Source organism: Benincasa hispida, chromosome 11 (genome assembly GCF_009727055.1).
Source record: "Benincasa hispida cultivar B227 chromosome 11, ASM972705v1, whole genome shotgun sequence".
In the NCBI taxonomy this organism is placed as follows: domain Eukaryota; kingdom Viridiplantae; phylum Streptophyta; class Magnoliopsida; order Cucurbitales; family Cucurbitaceae; genus Benincasa; species Benincasa hispida.
The window spans coordinates 63,489,774-63,511,141 of record NC_052359.1 but is presented as its reverse complement, the minus strand read 5'-3'; the positions used below and the strand labels follow the sequence as shown (position 1 = coordinate 63,511,141).

The following is a 21,368-nucleotide window of genomic DNA, read 5'->3' as shown; positions in this document are numbered from 1 at the left end:
TTTTTTAAGACATGTTACCTACCTGGTGGAGTTAATTCTACTACTATTACTCTCATCCCTAAGAGACGGGGAGCTGAACGTATAGAGGAGTTTCGTCCTATTTCATGTTGTAATGTTGTGTAGAAGTGTATCTCGAGGATCTTAGCTGAGAGATTGCAATTGTGGTTGCCTGATTTCATTAGTGGTAATCAATCTGCTTTTTTTCCGTGTAGGTCGATTTTCAATAACGTTTTATTGTGTCAGGAGCTTGTGGGGAGCTATAAGAAGGGCAGAGGGAAGCTGTGTTGAGTGTTAAAGGTAACATTTAGAAGGCTAACGATTCGGTGAATTGGGATTTTCTGTTTGGGGTGTTGTTGGCTATAGGTACACCTCTTCAGTTTGTTAGTTGGGTGAGGACTTGTGTTACTTCGCCTAAGTTCTCTGTGATGATTAATGGTTCCCTTGAAGGATTTTTTCCTAGTAGGAAGGGGTTGAAGCAGGGGGATCCGTTGTCTCTTTTTTTTGTTTGTGATGGTGATGGAGGTCTTGTCTAGGTTGTTGAATAAACCTCCTGTGTGGTTTAGGTTCCATGATCGGTGTGAGCGCTTAGGCTTAACTCATTTGGTTTTTGCAGACGATTTGATGATTTTTTATGCAGCTGAGAGAGATTCTTTGGAGTTTGTGAGGTAGGTATTGATAGAGTTTGCAGAGCTGTCTGGGTTAGTTGCAAATGTTGGGAAGAGTTCCATGTTTGTTACAGGTGTGAAGTCTGAGGAGGCAGAGGAACTAGCTGCGTATATGGGTGTCTCTCTTGGTTCGTTGCTTGTTAGGTATCTGGGTTTACCTTTATTGGCGAGTCGGGTGAGGGCTATGGATTGTGCACCTTTGATACAGAGGATTACAGCTCGTATTAGAAGTTGGGCAGCAAGGTCCCTCTCATTTGTTGGGAGGTTGCAGCTTGTTAGGTCTATTTTACAGTTCTTTCAGGTTTTTTGGTGTAGCATATTCGTGTTGCCTGCGTGTGTAACTCATGAGGTTGATCGTCTGTTACGTAGTTATTTATGGAAGGGTAGTGTGGTGAGTCGGGGTGGTGCACGAGTGGCGTAGGATGAGGTGTGCTTGCCGTTAGGAGGGGGGTTGGGTGTGAAGCATGTGGCCTCTTGGAATCAGGCTACTATTATAAAGCTGCTTTGGCTTCTCTTAATTAAATCGGGGTCACTATGGATGGCTTGGGCAGAGGCATATGTTTTGCTATGGGTGCGTCGTTGTGGGCTGTTCGGAGTGAGATTGGAGGTCTTGTGTGCGGGCTATCTTATGAAGTAGAGATAGATTCAAGCATCTGGTTCGTTTGAATGATTGGCGATGGACGGTATTGTTTTGTTTGGTGGGATTCTTGGCTGCCGGGGGCGCAATTTTGGATTCATACGGGTCTACGGTATTCATGATGCAAGGAGTAGTTTGGAAGTACGGTTTTCAGAGTTCTTGGATGGTAAGAAGGTTGGAGGTGGCCTACAGTGTCTTGGGAGCTGCCTTAAGATCTGGGCGGCCTTTATCCAGGCAGTGGGCCTAGGGTGAGGGGAGAGGATTATTGGGTTTGGTATCGAATTCTAGTGGTCGGTTTTTTATCGCTAATGCTTGGGAGAGTATACGTCATCGTCGTCCTAGGGTGTCTTGGGCGTGCGTATTTTGTGGGCGGCGGTGGTATTCCGCGTCACTCCTTCTGTACGTGGTTAGCAATGAGGGACAGGTTGGGTACGCGGGATTAGTTGAGGAGTTGGAGTGTGTTGTCAGATGGGGGTGTCTTCTGTGTGGTGGAGGTGTTGGGAGTCGGGGGATCATTTATTTTTTTAGCATGGGTTTGGGAGAGAAGGTGTGCCGTCTAAGGTGTTGTGTCAGTTGGGTTCGATGCATCGAGTGGTTGGTTGGGATGTAGATTTTGAGTTGGTTGTGCGAGTGGGTCAGGTGAGGGATGTGCGTAGTAAGTTGTTTCGTGTTTTTTGGTGTGCGTCCATATACTACATCTGGCAGGAGCGTAATTGGCGGCTGCATGGAGGTCGACCGAGGTCAGTTTCTACTCTGGTTCACCTTATGGTCTCTATGGTTCGTGCTCATGCTACTTCTTAGCGGGTTGACCTTCTTGGTCTTATCTAGTGTGTGTACGGATGTTTTTTCCTTGTGAACTTCACGTTGTTCTCTGTTTTGCTGTAGTCCCTAGTTTGTGGGGTTTTGGGTTATTTTCTCTGCCTTTCTTCCTTGTGGTTTGCGAGTTTGCGTCTGGTTTTGTTCTGGTCTTATCCTGTTGACTTTGTTTTGGTTTTGTTGGCCTATCTTTGCTTGTACTTTGTTGCTTTGATGCCTTGACCCCGGGCTGTGGGATTTTCCTTGTTGTTGTATAATAATATCACATATTCTAAAAAAAAAAAAGTAGTGGTAACTCCCTTCACATTGTTTGAAAACTTCTCTGATAGAGTTATACATTTTGTATAATTGATAGAATAATCCAACTCACAAGCTCTCTCCAAAAATAAAAAAAGATAAAAAAAAAAAACTTTGCCAAAAAGAAAAAGTAATACAAAGATTTTTTTTTTTGTGTGTTTTCTCCCCGTCTTTTCACAAAGGATCCCACAATCCCCTTGTTCCAAGAGAATAGTAGAAAAGGTCTTTGGTCGTGTTTCTGTCTTGCTTGTGACACCAAGTTTTTCATTCAGATTTTTCGTGTTGTTGATCAACAAGTTTGGGAGATGACCTTGGAGAAATAATACTACAAAGGTATAGTTCTTCTTTCTATTTAATCTTTTAGAAAAGGATGCTTAGTCTAGATGTTTTCTGTTTCCATTATGTATTTTTTTTGTAACAATAATTGAGTAAAAAGCAATTAAACGCTTCCGGGGATTCAATCTCTTCACACACAAACCTCAACAAACAAAACATGTACCTTAGCAACCTTCCCACCTACTATAATAATCGTGCCATCGCCCCACTCTCTATTGCATCCCAAGCACTATCACACGACAAATCTAACCACAGGGTGGTGGACAGACCCACACAACCCTCGTCACCACCCTTCCACTCATCACAAGACATTATTTATTAATTGATTATGATTACGAGTCAAAATATAATAATTAAAAACCTTTGCAAAAAAAAAAAAGAAAAAAGAAAAAGAAAAAGAAAAAAAAGAAAAGAATAAAATAAAACTAGTATCAATTTAAACCTTAAAATTTCATAAGTGAATTAGTTTTAGACCATTTGTTAGTGATTTTGTAACTAGTTTCATTCTTTCATAATTTTAAAATTAGTGTAATATCATCTTAATATTATTATTCTTACCCCAATATTTCACAAAAGCGAAAACAATTTAAGGCTAAATTATAGAAAATAATTCTTAACTTTGTATTTTCTTTTTTTAAAAAATACCTCATCTCTTCCTCTAATCTTTCTACCCCACCCACTTCTCGCCAATGTATCTCTCTTTCAATTGGTTGAACTGAAGAACTCCAAAAAATATCCATAATCCCAACCCAATCATGTTTTTATTATAAGGGGGAGATGTTCTCTTTGGGTTAAAAAAAATCAATTTTTTATATATGTGTGCGTATAACATTTAGTTGATAATTTATTAAAGGGTTATGAGAGGAAATTCTTATTTTGCCCTTACAATTTTCCATAATTCTTATTTTATCCTTCATCAAATAGTTCACTATGTTTGAAGGGATCACATCTTGTCTTTAAAATTTCATAAAATATTATTTTGTCTTTCCCTTCAAATAGTTCACTATTTAGGTTAAACAAGGTAAAAAACTATTTGATACCAGAAGCCAAAAGTAATCTCTATTGTGGTTAGGACTTAAATTCAAATGTTGTAACTCGTGGTTGAGGAATTATGAATTTGTGTAACCTACTAATTAATTATTACATTTATAGTATTGATATATTAACTATAATCTTTAAAACTTTTTAGTAGAATTTTATATTAAACCATGTCTTCTAAAGAATTTACATCCTATGAAGACATTTTATCAATACCGCAATCATCATTTCCCATTATGTTATGCTATAAAACGATCAAGCTAAAATAAATAACTAATCAAGTACAACAAGAGGGCTAAATCTCAACCCAAAAGGTCAAGATCAACTCTTATTCAGAAGCATTAAGACACGGGAGAGAAGGTGAAAGCGCCCATCTCCCAATACAACCTAAATTAAACCAAATTAACCTACCTCACTACCTCCACTTTCCCTGCTAATTTAAAACCACAAGGGAGAAAAAGAAAAAAAAAAGGCAAAACAAACATTCTAAGTTCTAATTTCTAAAGACTTAGTTCACCCTAGCACTTCTCATACTCCAAGCTCTTAGATAATCTACCGTGATAGCCTCTGTTCCATTGTTGAACACATGCAAATGGGCATCCCCAAACACCGCCTTTGTTGGATATACCCTTGAAGTTATGCATGTTTTTCCTCCCCCTCCAAAGCTCTCTACCACTGAGTGATCAATCTGTACAAATAATCATCGCATAGATAAAATAATCACTAATATATAGTTTTAGATTTATAAACATTGGGAGGAAGAGACATTAGACTATGATTTCAGCATACCAAAGTTCTTAATGGGAGCTTTTTACTCGATAAATTGATGTCGACAAAGCCCGCAAATGATGGCTTGTATAATCCATCTTCCTTCAAAGAAGAGCTACACCACCAAAAGAGAGGAGAGAAGGCTATAATAAGTTAACCAAATGACTGAGGCATATTCACTTGCAACTTAACATCAAACAGATTTGAAACAGTGAAAAAGAATTGAATGATAGAGGTTTATTTGATATAAGAGTGTTTTGGACCTTCTTGCATCAGAACACAGAAGAACCACGTGCTTGTGATGGGACTTGAAAATCCTGAAGAATACAGGAGTGAATTCCTCGAGGTTTTCTGAAGCCAGAGTCAGAAGCCCAAACGGCCCAACTCCACCTTGGGCCTTTGAGCCCAGTTGATCACACACGGCTTGTGCATCCACCCAGCTTGGATCAAATGGCTCCGCTTTATCTAGACTTGAAAAGCTGAAGACAACTTCAACATCAGCCTGTACAAAAGTAAAAATCAATAAGTAGAATTATACGTGGGAGTTCATGCTAAAAGCATTTTCAATCCAAAATTATCGTATATGAGAATAACCTAAAAGTGCTAATGTAAAAACAAGTGTTTGGATGAAAAGCTTGACATGTACTTTATGTGTGCTGAAGCACAAATCTATAACAGCCCGTTTTGTTAGTATTTCCGAAATCAAAGGTTTGTGAGAAAACAAATGTAATTTTTAAAACAAAAAAAACCAAATGATTAGATCATATTTTACCAAATCACTTAGAAAAGTCCAGACACACACCCACTAAATCACAACCTCTTCCAAGAAAATCAACAGCAGTAAAATGTGGTGTCACAGACCTGGGCTGCAGTAATTCCTTTAACCTCAACATGGTGTCCCTTCAACAGCTTCTGATGTCTCAACACAACTTCCTTCCCTCTCAGCTTATTCAGCTCTTCAACTGGCCACTGCAAAAGTTGCCTCCGGTTTGGATCCAACCATATCCTCCTAGGAATTAACTGCAAAAAGAGGAAAAGAAAAAAAGGGTCATTCACAAAGACCCATGTACGAAAGTGCTCTGTAACAAAACAGAACAAAACAGAACAAAGCACATTCCATAAAAAACATACCTGAATTCCAGCCCATCCTTTAGAAACATCATCCTGAGCACTATCAGACTCATTAGCCCAGCCCCACAAAACCCTCCTCTTCTTCATCGAATCATAGAACGACTTCGAAGCATAGAAATTTCCGTAGTCATATCTCAGCCCACTCCACCCATCCGCCGATGTGTTATCCGGTACATACCTATCCTTCTCCGGATAATACTTCCCCACCGTATAATACTCATATCTAGTAAGATCCAAACTCACCTTCAACACATGTTTAACCCAATTCCCAGTCACCGACGGGTCCAATCCACGTCTGCCCGAGAGCGGAACCGGGTAAAAATCAGGGCACTCCCACATACCTGTATTTGGAGCAGAATGTAAAGGGTGTTTCGCCTTCGTCCATTTCACAAAATCCCTACTTCTATACAAATACGCCATTCCCCTCTTTTTCCTCTTGCTGCCGATGATGGTCTTCCAGTGGCCATTGTCGCTCAGCCACGCCGTCGTCGGGTCACGGAAGGCGCTGGCGTTGACTCCCGAGTCCGGGTCGACGATCGGGTTGTCATCCGGTTTGATCCACTCGGTTAGATAGGGGTCGGAGAGGTTAGCCGGAACGGCGTAGTTTTGAACCTGGCGGTTTTGAGGGTCGATTCCGGTGTATAAGATGACGGGCTTGTTACCGGGGAGGATGGTGGCGGAGCCGGACCAGCAGCCATTGATGTCGAAGGGCTTTGAAGGGTAAAGAGCGGGCTTCAATGGCTTCCAATTGATTAGGTCTCTGGAAATTGAGTGAGCCCAAACTATATTCCCCCAAACTGCGCCTTTGGGGTTGTATTGATAAAACAAATGGTAAATTCCCTTGAATAACATTGGGCCTGTTGCATTGTTCAAAACAAAGTTGGTCAAGATAGTAATTAACCAGATCTATTATTCAGTTTTGTTTCATTGAAGCAATTAAACAGATACTTTGTCAAATGTTTTGTGAATATTTCGTGCCTTTTGTTTACAATTTTCATTTTAAAATGATACCTATGTCTGAAATCATATTTAAGTAAAATATTTAAAATTAGTTATGTCGTCGAATTTTTTGGCTTAAATGATAAATTTTAGTCATACGCCCCCCTTTTTATATAAATTGAATTCTTTTCTCATAAAATTTGGCCTATACTAACACTATAAACATTGAATTTAAAATGATATTTTTATTAAAATAAATATAACTTAATTGAACTATAATATTTATTATCGAGTAAGAGACTTATGTTTGAATCCAAACAACGTGTATATTTATTATGGACAAACTTGATCTTTTTTCTTCTCCCCATTTTCTACTTTTTCAAAATATTTTTAAAAAACATGTTGGTTTTCTCAATATTTTATTTTAATATATTCTTAACCATTTTTTCAAGAAAGCAGTTATGTTTTAATATTTAAACATGTTTAAGAAAATTAGGGAAAATTTAACATTAATACAAACAAGCTTCTTAGAAAATTAAAAATAAAATAAAATCATTATGAAATAAAGAGTCTAAATAACATAAACAAATCAAGATGCTTACTCAAGAAATTAATAAAAGTTCACTAAAAAAAATGGCTTACCATTTGGATCTGCATTTGGTTTTGTTGTGGACAGGATTGAGCACCACCAAAAGGTAACACAATAAGATTAAAAAAAAAATCTAGTTAGGAATCTTTGTTAGGAAACAAACACAAAATAGCAAAAATATTTCACTATTTTTCATATAAATCTATAGCATGATAAACATCTAAATTAGGCAATGTCAAACTATAGATATATGTTTAAAAATATTTCTAATACTCTTTAATGTTTAGGCTAAAAAAAGAATAATACTTTCCTACTCACCAATCACATTCACACAATTATTATTCTTTTTTCTTTTTCCTTTTGTTGGCCTTATTGTTTTGATTATGGTTTTTATTTGGTAATCGAAATGTTATCTTTTATTTTAATTTATATTTAATCCATAAACTTCTAAAGCTTACACTTCTCAATCTCAAATTATAATTATACTCATGATTTCATTAATTTTCTATCACTATTAAAACCAATTGAAAATTTTACATCATAATTTTTTTTCAAAAAAATTAATTAATTAATTAAAAGTTAACACAAATGGTCAAAACAAACATTACGCTAACTATTTATGAGTATAAATGTAAATTTTAAAATCTAGAGATCAAATAAAAATGATTCTTTTCAAATAAAAGAAAATGAGTTAACTTAGTTAATTTATAAGTATGTGATGGATGTTTATCGCGGTTTATTACAGATAAATAGTGATATTTTGTTATATTCAAAAATATTTTCAACTATTTTATCATTTAAAATCGAAATAAAAACTAGACTTAAAATTTAAGGATAAAAATCTAATACTTTGAAATCTAACACTTACTCAAAACTATATTTTTCTCAAAAATTAAACCCGTTCCTACGAAAGAGACTTAGGTGTATTTCGGAGAGTACTTATTTTCGTGTATTCCATCGAATCGTTTTATCATAATATAACACATGATAAGCTATTCTTATTTATTTTTTAAAATATTTTAATTATTTTTTGTGTAAATGATAGGAGGAAAAACCATTTTGAGATGCATACAAGTATTATCCCATTACTGTATTAACCATTCCATTAATATCCACGAGTTTAATCATATGTTAATGAAGATTGCTATAACAAAAATAGCATTTGTTTTATTTGGAAGCCCACGTGGCCCCAATACACAAAATGGCGTTCTAGTACAATGCAAGCACTAACATTAACATACCAAAATCTCTATTTTTAAATTTTTTAAAAACTAAGACTAATATATATATATATATATATATATATATATATTATAGGGCAGTATTTTTAGTGTAAGAGAATTGCCAAATTAACTAAGACCCACCAAAATTTTTCTACAAACAGGAAGGAGAAATCTCACACTTTCTTATGAATGGCACAACCAAATTTTGTCATTATATATATATGATTATTATACAAATAAAGAAAAAGTTCAAAAGCTAACTCCCAACATGTATAAGAGATTCCACACCACTTATTTAATTCCATTTTTTTAAATAATATTTTCCACTGACCAAATTAATGTAATAGGAAAAAAAAAAGGATGGCCAAAACATATAATAATATATACTTTACTTCTAATGATATATGCCTTTGCGCATGTGAATCTTTATTTAACTTTAGACTTATACCTACACTATTGACATTATATAATATTATGCCAATCTTAATACAATAAATGAATTTGAAGTTTTGAATCTTCCACGTTAAAAGAAGCAATAATATATGCCTATCAACCTATACTCTCATAGATTGTATATATTTCTTAATTTTTTTTTTAACTTGTACGTCAAATTTTTCCAAATCTTATAATTGGCCCATAAAGATTTTGAACCACGTCCTATCATACTAACACGAATTTGGTATCACATAAGGAATAAAAAAAAAGGGTAAAAAAAAAAACATAGGTCTTGATAGTGAACTATGGCCAATGACAAAAGTAGAAGCTACAACTACGTTTTTCAACATAATATGTATAGGAAAAGTACTTAGATGCATCTATGGCCGCATAAATCTTTGTATATTTCACTAAACTGTCAAATCATAATTTTCTATATAATAATTTTAATTCATTTCTTATGTATACGATGAAGATAAGTGGGCAAAAGATTACACCTTACTCTATAAAAAAGGAAAAAAAAAAAAAACCAAAAAAGTTCTCAAGTTGATTGACCTTTGGTGCAATAATATTGCCCACTCCTCAATGGCATGGAGCATGTAGTAGGTAATAATATGTGTGTGTGTGTATATATATATATATATATACTTGAAAAAAGCCATTTCATTATGCATCCAATAAGATAGTGAGTTTATGGACCCCACATCAAAATAATTATAAAAATAAAGTGCTCACGTGTATCCTACATCACAATATCACCTTAGCAAATGTCATTTATATATTTGTTTCTATATACTTGTAGATTATTTTATCATATGGTTTATACTATATTAAATGTTAGTTTAAAATGTGGCAAATCGAATTTGGTATTGCGAGTTACATGTTTGACTATGTAACTCAAATACATCCAACACAAAAATGATTTAAAATTATACTTTTAATTTGCACAAGCCTTATTATTTAATCTCACTTTCCATCCATTCATTAAATATTGTTTTTTTGCCCTTTTTGATCTCTCTGTTCAAGGTCCCACCATATTAGATATTTAATCCAAAAAGAAGGAAAAAAACAGGGAAAAAAAGTTTCCAAATTTCAACGGAGTTTTTTTTAATAGTGTTTTTACATGAACCACTTAAAATTAAAGACGTTAGACCTAAGAATTTTGTCTCTCTCAAAAACTCTATTCTTTTTTTTAGTTTATATTATTTAATTGAGATTCTTAAAATCCAAATTTCAACTCCAAGTCAATATGTACATGATTTTATAATTTAACTAAAATGATTTGAAATTTTTATGTCAAAAAGATATAAATAATCTTTTCTTTTGACAACATATGGAGTGAAAGAATTTAAATCTATAATCTATATTCAGTTGCTAAAATAATATTTTGAGAAAGTTTTGGAGAAAAGTTATTAAAAAATAGTGAAATTAAATAAAATTAAAATACATATATGTATATATAATAGTATTATAAGTAATAAAATATGAATTTTAAAGTTAATAATAAGTTTGAATATCCAATTTATTTGGATTAGCAAAACATTACAATAATATGGTTAAGTAAGATATGGAAAGTAAATATTTAGATGGTGAAAAAATAGGTTTAGAATAGTAAACCTTGCCCATCTAATAAAGTAGACCAATATATCCTTGAAAAAAAAAACAAATTAATAAGCATACAAGTTTAAGTTTAATTCACAATAATTATAACCACACACAAAAAAAGAGGGCATGAGAGTGAGTAAAGATACTTTTAAAAATGATAAGGAAAAAAAGGTAAGTGGTTTCAGGCGATAATAATAATAATGATACCAAATAAATAAATAAAAGCAGGAAAAGGGAAAAAAAAAAAAGAAAAAGAAAAAAGAAAAAAGAAAAAGCTGATCAGACGGTTAGAATTAATAGACCCACGAAAAGCAAAAACCAATCAGAGGGCCAGAGAGCAGCAAAAAGAAATACATTATCTTTGAAAGCAAAAACGCAAACAGAATGAGATGATGGGAATCTGCGTCGTCAATCAAATCATGATCGTTACGAACCAAAAACGCTCCGAGTTAATCCAAACACACACAGTCACAAACGCAGAAACGAACTGATATCATTTCCGCAACTAATTTTCCGATTGTGAAACACAGAGAGAATCGAAATTTTCAGAATGATCAGATCAGATCAGGTCAAATCAAACCAAATCAAATCAATACAAAAGTGAAGATGAATTGAGAATTTAGAAGTTACGAACCGTTGATCCAGTGACGGCGAGGTTGGAAGTGGAAACGAGTTCGATGGAGTGGCTTAATCACAGCGCCGTCGGTTTGAAGAGACTGTAATTCAGGATAAATTTTATGGAGAGCGTCGACGAAGACGACGCCATTGTTGATGAACAGAGAAAAGAAGGAGAATCCGAGAAGAAGAGAAGGGAGAGTGAAGAGATTCATGAAGGAATTTGGAAACCTAATGGAAAGGGAACGGGGAGAGGAGGCGGCTCCAGTAGCGGAGATTTGGAGTTGAACGTCGAATTATGAGGAGTTTGAATGCTTATTTATAGAGCGAAAAATATAGAGGATAAGTTATTTATTTATTTTCAAAAACTACACTTAAAAAGAGGATAAATTTGTTAATGTAATCTGCTACTATTTAATTAATTAACAACAGAAATGATAAGGCTTTTTATTATCTTGAGACACCTGTTTACTCAAATACAGGGGAAAATTAAGGACTTAATTATGATTACCGAGTCAAGATTTGTATTTACTTTTAGATTTTATTTTTAATACCACGATAATGTGAAAAGAAATTTGTCAAAATGAATCTAATTCAACTAATAATCAATATTGCCTGAAATTTATTATTTAAGCTTCTCATTACAAATACTTTGAAAAATAATTCCAGTATACTTCTTCAAATGTCAATTTTACAAAATATATGATTAAAATAAATACATGGATGATTCTCAATAGAAATTCTAACTGAATGTTTAAATTAATTAATTTATGAAAGTTTAGGACTTTCTTAGGTACATGTATAAATTTCATACGAAATTTTTCGGAATCAAATACATTGGTGTAAATTGATTCACTCACAAAAAATCAAGATTTAAATTGATACAATTAATTAATACAATCCAAATTTTAGGGATATAAATTGATATTTTACGGGTCTATTAGATATTAAAATTGACAAAAAATTAGATCTTGAAATAATGTGGTGATTGTGATTCAGTGTGGTTCTAAATCACTGTCACACCCATAAATTTTTACTTCAAAAATAATAGTAATATTATGCCTTTTAAAAAGAATATGAATATTAAAAAAGTTTTTTTTTCTATTATTTAGTGAAAGAAAAAAAATGTGTCTTTTAAACTTTCAGAAAAAATAATTATTTTCATCATTAACTTCAATTTAATTAGCAAATGTGCTAAATATGAATAATCTAACTTTTATTAGAGGAAAAAAATAGTATAGATTACCCCTATTAATATACCAATAGGAAAAGAACACGAACTTCTTAATTGCTAATAGAGTTATTATAGCTTTTGGGAGATTACCCCACTTAATTTGTCATAATTCAAAAGTTAAGTTACTATAGTTTTTATCCAATTTTCTTTCTCAAATTTTTAGAATAGAAAGATTATATATTTACATTCTTAAAAATATTTAGAATGTAAGATTTTGCCTCTCTTAAGAAAATTTCTAGTTTTTTTCTAAAGACTTATGTTTAAAAGTGGTTCTAAAATAGTCAAAATCTTTTTATTTTTTTTTATCATAATGAATATAAAATATGTTCTTAATCTCCTTCGAAACTATCTTTGATGATATAAAAATATAATTTTTAATATTATTTTAAGTAATTATAAACATATTTTAAAATTATTTTAAAACAATAAAAGTGATTTTAACTTCTAAGTTCTAAACATGCACTTAACAATCTCATATAAAAGTGTCAAGGTAAAAAGAAAATAACATTCAATTTAATTTTGGCTATATTATAAATATTATAGAAAATAGATGTCTATTAGGTGTCATACTTAGTGTCTATTGATCATGTGTCCTGCCCTCATTTTCTAGAATGTCAAATTGGGTGGGTTTTGAAAGACACAACACATTGGACAAATTCCAAAATGTTTGGATTAAGTCGAGAAATCTATAAATTGTTATTTTATTTACTTTTGTTATTTTATTTTATTTTATATATTTATATATATTATGTTTAATTTATTTTAATATTTATTTATNATTTACTTTTGTTATTTTATTTTATTTTATATATTTATATATATTATGTTTAATTTATTTTAATATTTATTTATTTTATTCCATATATTTATAATATATTTATTTATTTTAATATTATATTGACATCCGTGTTCCTATTGTGCTCCTCAATTTCACAACACGTTATCAGCACAAGCTCTTGTTGCTTCTATGGCTGAAGGTAGGTCCTAAAGGTAGGTTGGTTTTTTTTCTCTTTATTATAATTAATAAATTAAATATTGTTTTTCATATCTAGTACATATTAAATTTATGATATAAATACAATATTTTGTGATAGTGTTGTCATGACAAACCTTATAAAGTTAGAATTTACAACCTTTGACATTAATGACAATAATTATTTGTCATGGGTGCTTGATGTCGAAATTCACCTTGATGCTATGAACTTGGGAGAAACAATTAAAGAATGAAATACGACATCTAGGACAAAGCAAAAGTTATGATTTTCCTTCGTCATCATCTCCACGAGGGATTAAAAATGGGGTATTTTACAATAAAAGATCCATGTATCTTGTGGAAAAAATTGAAAGAAAGGTATGATAAAATAAATAGCTATTCTTCCTAAAGCTCGTCATGAAAGTTGATACAATTAAGGCTATAAGATTTTAAATAAGTAAGTGATTAACTCCACATTATTTAAAATCAGTTCAAAATTGTTGTTAAGCGGAGAGAAAATTACTGATGTTGATATGTTAGAGAAGACATTTTCTACATTTCATCTCTCGAATATGCTCCTATAGCAGCAATATCGAGAGAAATGTTTTAAACAATATTCTAAATTAATTTCATGTCTTTTTGTGATCGAACAAAATAACGAGTTATTTATGAAAAACCACAAATCTCGACCAACCGAAATAACATCATTCCCTAAAGTAAATGATGTGAATGTTAATAATCGTGGTTGAGGTCGTGGTCGTGGTTATAACCGTGGTAGAGGAAGAAATAATTATTATTTTCATGGTAGTCATTCTAATCATTCAAATTTCAAAAGAACCACACAAAATGATTACCACAAAGGAAAAGCTCCACAAGATAAGAGTTCAAAGAGTGTTGAAAATAAATGCTTCCGATGCGGAATGATTGGGCATTGGTCACATACCTTTCATACGTTAAAACACGTAGTCGATCTTTATCAAGCCTCCCTGAAGGAAAAAGAGAAAAACATGGAAACAAATTTTGCATATCAGTATAATGACATATTTTGATCCATCCCACATGACAAATTTGGATATGGCGTCTTTGAATCTCCTGAAGAGAAAATCGACAGAATTGATGGAACATCAAGTGTTTCATTTGACTTTAAAAGTATCTAGATTTAATGTTTTTTCTTTTTCTTTTTCATCTTCGTGTTTTTTTTTCCTTCTCTTCTATTAGTAGATGTTAACCTTTGTATATTCCAAATGTTCTTTTTTATTGTAATTATTTTTTTAATGAAGAAATCTGGATCATTTTCATATGTTGGGTGACTAAAAAATGAGTAAAGAAGATCTATGTCTAGTAGATAGTGCAACTAAACATACAATACGTACAACTACTAATATGGATCATTTTCATATGTTGGGTGACTAAAAAATGAGTAAAGAAGATCTATGTCTAGTAGATAGTGCAACTAAACATACAATACGTACAAGTAGAACATACAACTAAACATACATAATCATTCATAAAAAGTTTGTAGTTAATTGCTAGATCATTGCTTATGCAAGCTAAGCTTCCTACATTTGTATGGGACATGCTATTTTGCATGCAACGTCACTTGTATGTATTAAGACAATAGCTTATCATAAGTACTCGCCATTACAATTAGCTTATGACCATGAGCTGATATTTCCCATCTGAGAATTTTTGGACGTGTAGTATATGTTCCAATTGCTCCACTACAACACACTAAAATGGGTCCTCAAAGGAGGTTAGGAATATATATTGGATATGATTCCCCATCAATTATTAAATATTTTGAACTCTTGACAAATGATGTATTTACTGCATGATTTGCTGATTTTTATTTTAATGAGACACATTTTCTAACATTAGGGGGAGGAATTAAGAAATTGGGAAAATAAATTACATGGAATGCATCATTATTGTCTCATTTTGATTCTCGTACAGATCAATTGAAGTTCAGAAAATAATTCATTTGCAAAATATAACAAATCAATTACCAGATGCATTTATAAATGCAAAGAAAGTAACTAAGTCATATATACCACTTGCAATGTTCCATAAAAAATTGATATTTCAACATAATAAGTTGTCTATAATGAGTATGAAACACGACAGAAGCGTGGTAGACCAATGGGTTCCAAAGATAAAATCATCAAAAATGAAAAATAATTAATAGTGAAGAAGACTTGGCTAAGGATGTAAATACCTATAAAGAAATCCTTGGCATGATTAGTGAGGAAGGTGAAATACCTAAAGATAATAATGAGATTTCAATAAACTATGTCATAACAAGAAAATGATGGAACCAAACTCATGTAGTTATTGACAACATTTTTGCATATAATGTTGCTCTTGATATTATATCTAAAAATGAGGATTCCGAACTAAAATTTGTTTAACAATATTGACATAGAAAAAATTGGCTTCAACGAAATGAAGCAATCGAGGCAGAATTAAACTCACTTTCAAAACATCAGGTTTTTGGACTAGTAGATCGAACATCAGAAGATGTCAAACTTGTGGGAAACAAATGGGTATTTGTGAGAAAAAGAAAAGAAAATAATGTGATCACAAGATATAAAGCAAGACTAGTTGCACAAGATTTTTCACAAAGACCTAGTATTGATTATAAGGAGACATATTCTTCGGTAGTGGATGCAATTACATTAAGATACTTAATTGGTCTGACTGTATATGAAAATCTAGACATGCATCTTATGGATGTAGTCAAAACATATTTGTATGGATATCTTGATAATGATATTTATTTAAGAATCCCAAAAGGATTTAAGGTATCTGAAACATATAAATCAAATTCTCGAGAATTGTATTCAATAAAGTTATAGAGATCATTATATGGATTGAAACAATCGGGACGAATGTGATATAGTCACCTGAGTGGATATTTGTTGAAGGAAGGATATCAAAATAATCCAATATGTCTATATGTTTTTATAAAGAAATCGCAATCAAGATTTGCTATTATAACTGTATATATTGATGATTTAAATATAATTGGAACTCCTGAAGAGCTTTCAAAGGCAATAGAATATCTTAAGAAAGAATTTGAGATGAAAGATCTCGGAAGAACAAAATTTTGTCTTGGTTTTCAAATTGAGCATTTAGCAAATGAAATATTTATTCATCAGTCACCTTATGCAGGAAATTTTTTAAAAAGATTTTATATGGACAAAGCACATTCATTAAATATTCCAATGGAAATCCGTTTATTGGATACAAAGAAACATATATTTCGACCTTAAGATGATAATGAAGAACTTCTTAGTCCTAAAGTACCACATCTTAGTACAATTTGTGCACTTATGTATCTTGCTAATAATACAATACCATATATTGCATTTTCAGTAAATTGATTAGCTAGATATAGTTCTTCTCTTACAAAAGGACATTGGAAAAGAATTAAGCATATATTCCGTTATCTCCGAGGAACAATTGGTATGAGTTTGTTTTATTCAAATAAATCAAATTTTGACCTAGTTGGTTATGCAAAATATTTATCTGATCCATACAAAGCTAGATCTCAAACAACTGTTCACATGTAGAGGAACTGCTATATCATGGCGATCGGTGAAACCGAGCATAACGACCACTTCCTCAAATCATGCTGAAATTGTAATTCATGAGGCTAGTCGAGAATATGTATGGTTAAGATCAATAACTCAGTATATTCGTGAAACATATGGTTTGTCTTCTAATAAAAATCTTCCAACAATATTATACGAAGACAAACAACATGCATATCCCAAATCAAAGGAGGATATATTAAAGAAGATAGAATAAAACATATTTCACCAAAGTTCTACACTTGTGATCTTGAAGAAAATGGTGACATCACTATGCAACAAATTTATTCAAATGATAATCTGGCGGACTTATTCACAAAGCATTTCCTACAACAATCTTTGAAAAATTGGTGTACAACATTGAAATGCGGCGACTCAGAGATCTCAAGTGATGTTTTCATGAGGGGAGTAAATATATTGTATTAGTAAATATATTGTATTCTTTTTAAGAGTATTAGATTATATGAAATATGTACTATTTTTCCTTCACTAGGATTTTTTTCCTAGTAAGGTTTTAACGAGACATATTTCATATATATATATAATAAGCATCTAAGGGGGAGTATTATGAATATTTTAGAAAATAGATTCCCATTAGATGCTCATGCTTAGTGTCCATTGACTATATGTCATGTTCCCATTTTTCAAAGTATTGTCTACGTGTCTTGTAAATACTCATTCTTAATGTCAATGTAATCCGCATCTTACTTACCAAATTGCCTATAAATAGTGACATTTTGTGGGTTTCAAAAGACACACATAGCAAATTCTAAAAAGTTTGGAGAAAGTGGAGAAATCTATAAATTATTATTTTATTTTATTTTATATATTTATATATTATGGTTTAATTTATTTTAATATCTATTTATTTCGTATATTTATATTATATTGGCATCCCTGTTCCTATTGTGCTCCTCAATTTCATAACAGATCATACATAAATTTAGTATAATATTTCATTTTTCACTAGCCATATACAAAATACACTCTATGTTTCTTTATTTAAAATTATAGGAAACACAATTTTTTGAATCTAGTTATAATCTAAAATAACTTGACTATATTAAAATAATTAACTTAAAAAATTTAAGCTAATTTGAAATTTAAACATTCATTTAATACATTGAATTATTTCATGAACTCAAGATTTCTAAATATGCACTCTCTATTACCAATTCAAAATTTGGTATTAATTTAGGAAGAAATAATATTATTGGATTTTGAAGACCATCTCCTCTCTAATATCATGCTAAATCTAATTGATTTTTGATGAGAAATTATAATAAATTTAATTATATCAACACTTTAAGAATATTCTTCGAAGAAGAATGCTAGAACCAAAATTTAAAAGGCAAAAATACCAAATAAAGTTCAATTAAACGTTTAAAGATCAAAATCACATTTAAATCAACATTAAATTATGTAGTTCATCACTCTATTTCATACCACTTTAATTTCGTCTCAATAATTTACTAACTTCAATGGTCCTTCTAACAAAAATCGATTCAATTAGCATAACTTATTGACAACAAGGACCATTGTTATTAAATAATTAGAATATATATAAAAGGATAAAAACGTGATAAGTGCTGATGATATTGTTGTCAAGTAACCATTTTAATGAAGATTTTAAATAAAAAAAATGACTAAATTTGTTCTAAATTTTTTAAGTTTGATTTTGAGATGGTTAAAATTACTGTCGATTTTAAGTTCACATTTTTTTTTTTCAATACAATCAACAAAAACATAACTAACAAACATGAGAACAACAATAACCAATCTAAAAAAATTGACGGATTCAAAGTGGGAAATCCTCGCACCAAATTTGTAAATAAGTCTCATTAATTGTTCAAACTAAATAACGACTTGAATCATTAAAAATTAATTTTAGGTTATAAAAAAGTTTATTTAAAGGTATAAATTCAAACCTTAAATGATTTTGAATGTTTTTTTTAGTAAAAAGAATTTTTATTAAGGTCCTTATGGGCTAAAGTAAGAAAGTACATCTTGTTTAGCTAGATGAATTAGATGAGGGGGGAAGAGATCCACACAAACTCCTTCATAAGGCTTTTCTCTAGCAGACTTGACAGTGGAATCAGCAAAGAAGATTACTTTCTAGGAACATGAATGAAGGCAACACATTCAAAGCAAACTAGAACAGACTTAATTTCTTCTATCCAACTTCCAATTTCATTTAGGGCTTTGTTGTTTCAATGTAATAGTGAAATCGTTTGTTGACAGTCAGATTGGACAATAATATGGGAGAATTTCACTGTAATGACTAACTTCACACCTTCGAGAACGGCAAGGATTTCTAGGATTGGAGATTCGAGGTGAGAGTCTATAATATCTATAAATTTGTATATAGTGAAATCTATCTATCTATAAATTCTCTCTTTTTTTTAGAAGCACTACTCTAGAAGAAGCCATGAACTCTTATCAAGCCCAACATATATTTTTAAGTATTAAGAAAAAATCATCATTCTTCAACCAGAGATTTTCGATTTTGTATCTAAATCAACAACTTTCAAAATTGAGTATATCAGCCCATTACATTAATACTTAATAAAGTACTTAATAAACTTTTAATTTTGTCTGGCAAAATTTTTTTTCACTATACAACCAAATGCCTAAATAATATCTATCAGAAATCAACTAGCAAGTCACATAATTATTATATATACATAGATAGATATCAACTAGCTAGTCACATAATTATTATATGTATATAGTTAGAATACTACATCAATGCTAAAGTGGCAACGTGGATATAGGGACACAATTAATAGATAAAAAGTTGAAACGAACGTGAACGTAACTTAACCGACATATATAAAACATGTAGTTCTAGTAAGAATATTCAGATATATGATGTAAACCCCTGAACATGTTTTATTAGTTAATCAAGTTTAAGTCCTTTGAATTATGAGTTAAGATGTGAATTAACATCAATGAAAAAAGTAAGTTAAATATGTATAGTGAATGATGTGTCTGAAATGTAAGAGAAGGAAAATTTTCAAGTGTATGATTATATACGTTTAGGTTGTAACATGGTCGATGCGTAGAGAGTTGGAGAAATCTATTAATGGTTAGTTGGAAAAGGGCAAGAAAATATATTAAGTATGAACACTAGATTCTTGGGTGAAGTAGAAACAAATTACCACTTAGGAAAGATAAAAGCTTCCATGCATTGGAACTATGAGGCACCATGCCACCAACTTTATATGTCATTGATGAGGGCTAAGCTAGCAAGTGATGTGGCAGAAGGTCATGCATTGAAGGAAGAAAGCTTGGGCAGCCGCAAGACGATGCGATCAAGTTAAGCTGAGAAATTCAGTTTAATTAATGTGTAAATAAGTAAGCCAGGTGGAAACCTTGCAGACGTTAATAAAGGGATAAGCTTGTCAGGTGGCGATTCATTAAGCAAACTCTTCATACAAGTCTAAGTATAAATAGACTTAATTAAGAAGGAGACTGTTTTACTAAAAAATTTTCTAACACCTAAGTGAAGGAGTGCTGTTGCCATCTGAAGACTTTGAAAGTGGAAGAACTCTCAGCCAACTAAAGGAGAATATGAGGGATTTCTGATTGATTATGGAGGAAATGATGCTCAAATTTTAAGGTCACCAAAAGTTAAGATGTTTAGGAGCATTTTCTTTGAAAGGAGTTTAGTTAAACGAATGTTGGAATTAAAGTTACGAAGTTCTGGAAGTTTGAATTTGGAATGATGTTGTGGATGAATAAGCAGACAACTGTACACGAAGAACAAGCAAGCAACTGATTCATTGAGGTTACGCGTTAAGCATACAACATAGTCAACCCACAACAATGGCAATCTTAGTACATTGCATAGACTGAGAAGTATTTCAGCGCTTACCAAGCACCTTGAGAAAGGATTCCCAATTATTAGCCAAGTTAAAAGGTAGGATGACTAGGATAGTCGATATGTTGAGGATGGTTTTGATGCGTCAAACTTAGTTATATGAATGACTATTAGTATGTAGTAAAGATAAGCTATGCATTAAGCTCAAAAGGGAGCTAAGTATACTGACCAAGGGACCTTTCCTTTTTAGGGAAAACGCAAATAGGAGAGGCGTACAACCCCTTGAACAAGTAGCTTAAGACAGTGAGTGATAAGTTTTAATAAATGTTTTCTAATGCAAGTTTTATGAATGATTCCCAATGCATAGGCATTTCATATGAAGTTAGTATATCATAGTTTCTCCAACGCATGCCTTAAAATGAATGTTGATCACACGATCCATGTTTTTAAATGATGAAGTTATTTAAGGGTTTAACATGCATTTTCCAGTAAGCCTATGCCATGTTTTATTGCATGGTGAAATTAATCAAATATATTCCATACTTTACAAGGCACTATGTATTGATATGAAGCCATAAGGTATGATTATTTCAAGTGTGCATATTCTGTATAAGTTCTTAAATGTTTAAATGTTTGTGCCTTGTACAATCC

At 31.7% G+C, this 21,368-nt stretch overlaps 1 protein-coding gene across 1 annotated transcript; it reads right to left on the bottom strand.

Moving 5' to 3' along the window:
- Window positions 1-4,050: 4,050 nt before the first annotated feature.
- Window positions 4,051-11,411, bottom strand: LOC120092091 (beta-fructofuranosidase, insoluble isoenzyme 1-like). The gene is made up of 7 exons (XM_039050291.1): window positions 11,114-11,411; window positions 7,270-7,278; window positions 5,689-6,545; window positions 5,419-5,577; window positions 4,821-5,059; window positions 4,579-4,672; window positions 4,051-4,477 (listed from the first exon to the last, which is right to left on the bottom strand). The coding sequence occupies exons 1-7, from the start codon at window positions 11,307-11,309 to the stop codon at window positions 4,298-4,300; spliced, it is 1,734 nt and encodes a 577-aa protein (XP_038906219.1). The 5' UTR covers window positions 11,310-11,411; the 3' UTR covers window positions 4,051-4,297.
- Window positions 11,412-21,368: the final 9,957 nt, after the last annotated feature.

Coding starts and splice junctions, on each gene's coding strand:
- LOC120092091 (XM_039050291.1), bottom strand. CDS start 11,309: ATGAATCTCTTCACTCTCCCTTCTCTTCTTCTCGGATTCTCCTTCTTT. Junction 5,060..5,418: donor AAGGAATTACTGCAGCCCAG/GTCTGTGACACC, acceptor ACTTTTGTACAG/GCTGATGTTGAAGTTGTCTT. Junction 4,673..4,820: donor CTGTGTTCTGATGCAAGAAG/GTCCAAAACACT, acceptor TTGGTGGTGTAG/CTCTTCTTTGAAGGAAGATG.